This window comes from Pseudorca crassidens, chromosome 8 (assembly GCF_039906515.1).
Source record: "Pseudorca crassidens isolate mPseCra1 chromosome 8, mPseCra1.hap1, whole genome shotgun sequence".
In the NCBI taxonomy this organism is placed as follows: Eukaryota; Metazoa; Chordata; class Mammalia; order Artiodactyla; family Delphinidae; genus Pseudorca; species Pseudorca crassidens.
In genome coordinates this window covers 95558352-95566914 of record NC_090303.1, presented here as the reverse complement: position 1 = coordinate 95566914, position 8563 = coordinate 95558352, and the positions used below count along the sequence as shown (strand labels likewise).

Genomic DNA, 8563 nt, shown 5'->3' with positions numbered 1-8563 from the left:
GGCAGCTTTACCTGGGATAGCCCCTGTGATATTGTGATTGATAAGATATATATATATATATATATACACATTTATATACACGTATTTGGATATTCAGATGACCAAAATATATTTCTCACATATATGTGGTTTTAGTCCACAGTTCCTGGCTCACAGCTTCCAAAAGCCTTGTAATTTCCTAAGCGTTGACAGTGATAAGGGTGTCTTTTGTGAATGAAGTGACTTTTAGAAGCACCTGAAGATCGGGGGGGCCTGGTTGCCAGGAGAACCAACCAAGTGATTAGAGGGTTGGAATTTTCAGTTCCACTCCCTGATTTCTGGGGAGGAGAGAGGAGCTTGAGGTTAAATCCATTGCCATTGGCCAGAGATTTAGTCAATCATGACTATGTAATGAAGTCTCCATAAAAACCCCATTTTCGGAGAGCTTCCACAATGGGAGACCAGGATGCTTCCATGTGCCACCATGCTGGTGCCCAAGCTCCAGAGGACAAAAGCTCCTTTGTTCAGGACCTCACCCTATGTATCCTTCATCTCCATGAGGACAGAAGCTCCTTTGTTCAGGACCTTGCCCTATGTATCTCTTCATCTGGGTTTTGAATCATATCCTTTAATATACTTTTATAATAAATCAGTAATCTAGTGAGTAAATGGGTTTTATTGAGTTCTGTGAGCCGTTCTAGCAAATTAATTAAACCCGAGAAGGGGGTCATGGGAACCTCTGGTTTATAACCAGTCTGTCAGAAGCACAGGTGATGACCTGGACTTGCACCTGGAAGTGGAGGGTGGTCTTACACGTGGAATGTAATGCTATCTCCGGGTAGATAGTGTCGGAATGGAGTTGAATTCTTGAAAACCCTGCTGGCATCCGAAAATTGCTTGCTGGTGTGGGAAAGCCTACACACACACAAACACACAAACACACTCACGCTGGAATTTGAAATTTTTCAGCCCCAAAGTGGAAACAACTTAAATGTCCTTCAACAGGTTAAACAAACTGGCACATCCATACCAAGGAACAGGACTCAGCAACAAAAAGAAAAAAGCTACAAACTACAGAGACACATAGTACCTTGGGTGGACCTCAGGGGGTTATGCTGAGTGAAAACAAGCCAATCTGATTCCGTTCATACAGCCCTCGTAAAATGACAACTATGTGAACAGATCGTGGTTGCCAAGGGTTAGGGAAGTGGGGAGGGAGGGAGGGAGGTGGCTATAGCTACGAAAAGGGCAGTATGAGGGTTCCCTAAGCTGGAAGCATTCTGTGTCTAGACTGTGGTTGTGGTGACATGAGTCTACAGGTTATAAAATTATACGGAATTAAACACAGACACACAAATGTGTGCATATCAAACTGACGAAATCTGAATGAGGTTGATGGATTGTATCAATGCCAACTTTCTGGTTGTGTTATTGTACCAGACACGCAAGATGTCACCATTGGGGAAACTGGATGAAGGGTATATGGAATCTCTGTATTATGCCTGACATTTGTGTTAAAAAAAAAAAAGGGCATTTCTCAAAGCATACACAAAAAAGTGAAGAGTGGGAAAGGGAGAACTCTTCACTTTTCATTTCACACCTTGCTCTGTTTTTTGTTTTTGTTTTACCACATGCATGCAATACTTTGTTGTCTTTAATTACCACTTGTGTTTTGGTTCTGTAAAAAAATATCACTTTTGGGACTTCCCTGGTGGTCCAGTGGTAAAGAATCCACCTTCCAATTCAGGGGACGTGGGTTTGATCCCTGGTCAGGGAACTAAGACCCTACCTGCCGTGGGAAAACTAAGACCACGTGCCACAACTACTGAGCTCACGTGCCTCAGCGAGAGAGCCCACGTGCTGCAAACTACAGAGCCCACAGCGCCCTGGAGGCCGCACGCCATAGCTAGAGAGAAGCCCGCACACCACAATTAGAGAGAAGCCCGTGAAGCTGGCGCACTGCAACAAAGACACATGCAGCCAAAAAAAAAAAATATATATATATATATATATAATTTTAAAGAATTTTACCTAAAAAAGTTGTGTTTTAGAAGCATAACATTATTTGGTAAGCTTGGAATTTGAATTACAACACAAGGAAGTGGTTCAGTATTGAATTCTGAACATTGACATAATTGCAAATTTTATATTACAACTGTTGATCAGAAGGAGAGGAGAGGAAGCAACTAAGCATCAAACGGTTTAAATTATAGAAAAGAGTGTTCCTTAACTGAAATAAAATATAGCTGCATTTGGAGGCTTTTCCTTTTCTCGCTGTGATGGTTAGTTTTATGTGGCAAGTTGACTGTGCTAACGGATGCCCAAATTGCTGATAAAACATAATTTCTGGGTGTGCCTGCGAGGGTGTTTCCAGAAGAGATTAGCATTTGAATCCGTAGAAGAGGTGGTTCTCACCAATGCGGGTTTTCATCATCCAATCCATTGAGGGCCCGAAGAGCACAAAAAGGCAGAAGGGAGAATTTGCTCTGTTTGAACGGAGACAGCCATCTTCTCCTTCCCTCGGACATTGGCTCTCCTGGTTCTCAGGCCTTTGAACTTGGACTGGAACTGACCCCAGCTTTCCTGGGCATCCAGCTTGCAGATGGCAAATGATGGGACTCCTCAGCTTCCGCAGTCATGTGAGCCAATACCTCACAATAAATCTTTCTATATATTTATAAACATCCTATTGATTCTTTTTGGGAAAACCCTAATATAATCATTTTTTATTCTATTTGGCATAAGTTCAGACATTAAAATCTAGATCACACGTGTTAAGGATTAGTCTAGAAATTGTCTCATTCCTTCAGTGAAGATTAAATTCTTCTATTGGATTAGAAAAATAGGATGCTAGGACTTCCCTGGTGGTGCAGTGGTTAAGAATCCGCCTGCCAATGCAGGGAACATGGGTTTGAGCCCTGGTCCGGGAAGATCCCACATGCCGCGGAGCAGCTGAGCCCGTGCGCCACAACTGCTGAGCCTGTGCTCTAAAGCCCATGAGCCACAACTACTGAGCCCACATGCCACAACTACTGAAGCCCACGCACCTAGAGCCCGTGCTCAACAAGAGAAGCACACGCACCGCAACGAAGAGCAGCCCCTGTACGCCGCAACTAGAGAAAGCCCGCCTGCAGCAGCGAAGACCCAACGCAGCCAATAAATAAATGAATGAATGAATGAATGAATAAAAAAAGAGTACTACTCTTAAAAAAAAGAAAAAGAAAAATAGGATGCTAGAGCCTTTAAAGGAAGAGTGGCCAGGACTGGGAAATCTGCCTCTACAATAAGAAATTATACCACATTAGTCTGGGATGACAAAGAAGTCCAGACCCTATCGAAACACAAGGCATTCTGATGATCGTACAGTGGGCACAGAAAGAGCAGGGACTTTGGATTAATAACTGGGGGAGTGGGAAAGCTACTGGTTTGTGTGGGAGGGAACAGGGGTCATAATAGGCCGGGAGAAAGGCCTGACTTTTCCTTGGGATCTGCTTTGTGGGTGAGGGGAAGGAACCATAAGGGGATGAGCAACGTCTTCAGGCCATGGCAGCTCCGGCCAGTCTCCTTGCCTGGCCTTGTCCTGGTTAGCGTAGCTGGACCCCGTTTACATATCTGGATGCAAGCTCAGTCATGCTCTGGCTCCCTCCAGCCTTCATTCCCCAGGGGCTTCTGGCCCCAGCCCTGTCTCAGGCACCACGGCTGGTCAGAAGACAGTGCCCAACTGGTTAGGGGCAAAATCCATCCGGCTTAGTTTTCTGTCTCTGACAGACTCAGGAAGCTTCTGTAGAAGAGAAAGAGGGACTGTTTCCTGCTCCCTCCACATAACCTGCCCCAAGGTGGGCAGGGGGCTGGGAGCACACAGTGAGCTGCTCTTCTCAAGCACCTAGAATGGCCAGGTGTGATCGCAGGAACAAGAACACACAAACACCAGGGAAGACACAGACCCAGAAATATGGTGCCTGATGGCATTAGGTTTATTTTGTGGGAAGCAGAGTTTGGGGCTCTCGAAAGGCACTCGTGAGGCACAGAAGTAATGGCAGCCGTGAGATAATGGTAGACTGTGTACTGCAGAGCCCCTCGCCGGCATCCCCCAGGGCCGGAGAGGAACCTCTGTGAGACAGGAAACCAGAGTCCCAGGGCCCCACGGTGGAGGAGGGGTAGGAGATAGTCTGCTTTTTTATACCAGTAATTCTGCTGCTTCTGGGCTTCCTTAAAGTCTGGCAGTTGCAGCTGGAGGCACAGGGCCCATCCACTTCTCTCCTGGATGGAGAAAATCATGCCAGAGGCTGGCCGCACAGGCCCCGGGGGGTTCTCTAGGACGAGCTCCGCCTGGCTTCAAGGTACAGAGGCTTCCTTCTCTCCTGTGGGAGAAGGTGGCCCCCTCCCCATTCCACCTCAGGCACACCTGTGTCTGTATGAGGCTCCATTACTGGAAGGGCCTAGAACATTCTTTTTTGTGCTCTGAATCCATCCTTCTGGGCAACTGATATCACGCAGCGGTGGGGTCAAGGGCAGCTCAGCATGAACCTGTAACTTACCCAGAAGGTGTGCCAGCAGCTCCATCCGGTCAGAGCCAAACAGCATGTAGGTTTCATCATCCAGGTGGGCCACAGTGACAGGCAGCCCAAAGGCCTGGAGAAAGCAGTCGGCGTGCAGGAAGGAGGGTGATGGAGCAGGTGGTTATTGGGCTGCCGTTGAAGGCTGCACGTCAATACTGGTCTGAGGTCACAGACACAAAGCAGCCAGAGGCGTCCGATAAGAGGCTCTGGGTCTCTAGGGAGAGCTCTGTGTCTCCTCTCTCACCACCTAGCTCCCTCCCTTCCTTTCCTGGGGTCCAGGGAAAGGAAGGGAGAGGGTGAGGGTGGCCTGGGAGAGCCAGGAGGGCTCACGGTTGGTGAGCAGCTTTTGGACAGGAGCATGGGGACCCTGCCTCAGCACTGAGGCTGGGGACACACAGAGTTGCTCACCCCGTATTTGCAGGCTGCATCAGTGGTCTCCTTGAGCTGGTTCTTCACCTGTGGTGTTGAGACCCTTTCCAGAAGTTCCCGGGCTCGTCCCGTGGACATGCCAGCCTTCTCTGCAGCCTGAAGGAATGGGGTAGGGAACACAACTGTGTCTGCATTAGTGGGGGAGGAGAATCTCAGGAAAAAAACGGTTTTTTAAATTTTGTGTCCCCACGTTATCCTGGCAATGCCTTTACCCACCCATGAGTGGAGGTCTATCCTTGCCAACGGGGGCTGTTTTTCCCTTCAAAATCATGAGATGGGTGGAAAGAGTGGGTGGCAGAGGCACAGTTGCAGAAATTTAATGCCAGAGAGCATCTTAGAGACCAGCTTCCCGACCACTTTGTCAACAGATAAGCCTGAAGTCCAGAAACGTACATATCTTGGTCAGTGTTGAAGAGCTTGTTAGTAGCAGAGCCAATGCTAGAGTCTGAGTCCCCTGACAGTAAGTCTGGGGCTCGTGCCTTCCTACTTCTTAGAACTCCTGAATCAAGGGCTGGGCTCTAATTCCTATAGAATTTCCTGCGGACTCTGGACAAGGCACACGGCTACAGCTATGAGTGTCTGGCTTCAAGAGAACGTTGAAGGCTTCAGTTTGGGGTTTGCTGGGATCAGTGGCTCTTCACTTTAGCTGCACATATGAGAATCTCCTGGGGGAGCTTTTGAAAATCCCAGTTTGTATGTCATCCCTGAGTACAAGTACGTCGGAATTTCTGGGCGGTGGTGCGCAGGTGATTTTAATATACAGCCAGGGCTGACAACCACTGGGACCTGACCTCCACGACCTGGACTGGGAAATGCAAAGTCATCCATGACGTTGTCTTTGACCACATGAGGGAATTGTGTTCTGACCAAGGGTTCAATAATAGGGCAGTGGTTAACTAAACAAATCCACTGAATGCAATGCTATGTGGAAACTAACAATTATACTCTCCGAGAGTTTTAAATGGCATGGAAAAGGACTGTTAAATATTAAGTGAAAAAGCAAGCCTGTGCATAGACTTTGCAAGAATAAAAACATGAAGGATACATTGGCATGCTTTGTATGTTTAACTTTTTTGTGACTTGTCGTTTTATCTATTACATTTGAATATGCCTCAACTGTCTTTTGTAAACTTAAGGGAAAAAAAAATATGGTGTTGAATTTTCCGATTCAATCCTGCAGAAACACTTACTTTTCATAGCCCTATCTATGGCTGGCACACATTTTAACGTTTTGAGCTATTTCAATTTTTCTCACTCAGGCTTCTGCATAATTTTGGCTTGAGTCAGTTATCTCTTTTTGTCTTTTTTTTTTTTTTTTTTTTTTTTGCGGTACGTGGGCTTCTCACTCCCGTGGCCTCTCCCGTTGCGGAGCACAGGCTCCAGACGCGCAGGCTCAGCGGCCATGGCTCACAGGCCCAGCCGCTCCACGGCATGTGGGATCTTCCCGGACCGGGGCACGAACCTGTGTCCCCTGCATCGGCAGGCGGACTCTCAACCACTGCACCACCAGGGAAGCCCTCTTTTTGTCTTTTTAAAGCCTGTTTTTGAAGTCTCCTGGATGTGATGGTGAGGTCTGTGTTGGAGTCTTTGGGGCCAAGACCTGCCAGTACTTCACATCTGCAGGTGCCAACATTCAACACCTCGCTCCCACTGGCTTCTTGCATCAAATACGTGCTACCCATGTAGAATGGTGCACTTCCTCTTTCAACCATGGGATAGTCTTTCGCGAGTCCTCTTACTTCCAACCCTTTAGTAATTTCGCCTATCAAAGATCCTTTCTCCCCTAACTATGACCTCTTCTACCCAATAAGAAAACGATGTCCTCTTTGCCCCCGGAGGTCAACTGTCCTCAGACTCCCCACGGGAGGAGTGGGGACACTCACGGCCAGGATGCTCTGGGGCTCCGTGATGTCTTCGTCCTGGAAAAAAGAGGACACTCAGTACAAGGTGAGGGGTGTGATGGAGGACACTAGGTCAGTGAACGATGGGGAAGGCAGGACCTGGACTGAGCCTAGGACAGGGTCATCGAATCATCCAGGGTCTCCCTGCAAGTGGGTTCCCAGAGCCCCGCCCTCACCCGTGACCAGACGCGCATCCACAGTTCCCTGGACACTTTCTCCAGCAACTCCGGGTGCTCCAGTTTCACGATGGTGAGGAAGCGCATGGCTGTCAAACTTCCTGTGGGACAGAGGCACTCAGAGGTAGGGCTCCTCTAGCTTGTTTCCCCATGGAAGACCAGCTCTTTCCTGCTTCTGACACCGCCCAGTGCTCCAACGCCCTCAGGCTCCCACCCACGTTTCTGATAACCCGTTTGTCCTGCTCTCCCTCCCCTGACATCCTCAAACCTTCTGCTCCCTTAACTCTGATCCTGAGTTTTCCCAAGGCTTGTTTCACTTCATGGAATCACCCGAACCCCTCCTTTCTGGCCCTGCAATCTCCAAATCCACTCCTCTCTACTTGAGGCCCCATCTACATCCCCCTCTCTTCACCTTTTTCAAAGATCACAAAGAAGAAATCCTTGGGTAAGTGGATGGGAACCTGGAGATACTGTCCCAGGAGCCTAACGTCATTTTTCACGTATAGGGCTTTGCGGGGAAGCAAAGCTGGTGGCTGGTTTCCTGCAAGCAGAAAGTTGGGCTCACTGGTGAGGGACGACCTAAGGGTCCCAGGACTGGGGGACCCCTACTGGGGCTTCAGGTAGAGGGCATGTTACTAGCTGCTGCCGCCAATATGAAGACCCAGTGGAGGGCCACTCCCCTGGGCCTTTGCAATCAGTCTTCCCTCAAATCCCTGCCGGAAACGCTGCTGCCTTCATACCGCTGTCTTTCATGATCCCTGCAATTAAGGTCGGGCGCAGCTGCAGGCTGACGTTCCAGATGTTCTTATACCGGCACAGGACCTGCAGGGCGGGGGCGAAGATAGAGAGTGAAAATGGCTGAGGGAGGGGAAGGGTGCTTCACGGCAGTCATCAGCCAGAAGCTACAGGCGCAGACAAGGGGTTATGAGGACGTCCTAAATTGTTTGGTTTGAAAGGGCAAAACCCTCTCCACTGCTAGAAATCGACCCCAGGACCTTTGCTCCTGTGGACAGTTTTTAATCTGTTCTTCACTCCACACACACACCCACCAAACGGAAATCGGAGGGCTACGAAGAGGGCTTATATCCTGATTCTCTGAAGTTGATCATCTTCTTAACCACTGGGGGAAGCCCCTGCCTTAGGCTATAAGGGTTCGACCTGGAGCCAGCGATCGTACCCGGTTTACCAACAAAGTGACCTTCAGCCTGGCTCTCTATCTGCTTGTCCTAAACCGCGTCGGGCAGCGCCAGGACTTTCACGAGATTGCGGTCCCTACGCCCTTCGCTCGCCCTTCCCTCTGCCCTCGTCCTCCAAGCCCCGGCCGAAGCGGCTCCCCCGGCGTCACCTCGAAGGCCAGCCAGGAATAGGGGGACAGCACATCGTAGAAGAGTTCGAGAGTCCGCGGTAGCGGTCCCATGGTGCAGCTGGGCGCAGGCGAAGCTACCACGGCCCCGGAAGCGCGCGGGCGGGTACTTCCTTCCTCCTGCGCGCGGCGACCCCGCCCCGGCGCCCGGCGGCC

The 8563-nt window shown here is 49.5% G+C and overlaps 1 protein-coding gene across 2 annotated transcripts; it reads right to left on the bottom strand.

Moving 5' to 3' along the window:
- Positions 1–3930: 3930 nt before the first annotated feature.
- Positions 3931–8553, bottom strand: GSTK1 (glutathione S-transferase kappa 1). Of its 2 annotated transcripts, XM_067747250.1 has the most exons (8): positions 8390–8553; positions 7785–7866; positions 7457–7585; positions 7045–7145; positions 6851–6886; positions 4947–5063; positions 4518–4611; positions 3931–4239 (listed from the first exon to the last, which is right to left on the bottom strand). In XM_067747250.1, the coding sequence occupies exons 1-8, from the start codon at positions 8459–8461 to the stop codon at positions 4190–4192; spliced, it is 681 nt and encodes a 226-aa protein (XP_067603351.1). In that variant the 5' UTR covers positions 8462–8553; the 3' UTR covers positions 3931–4189. The 2 variants fall into 2 exon arrangements, with proteins under 2 accessions (XP_067603351.1, XP_067603352.1); XM_067747251.1 differs by lacking the exon at positions 7457–7585.
- Positions 8554–8563: the final 10 nt, after the last annotated feature.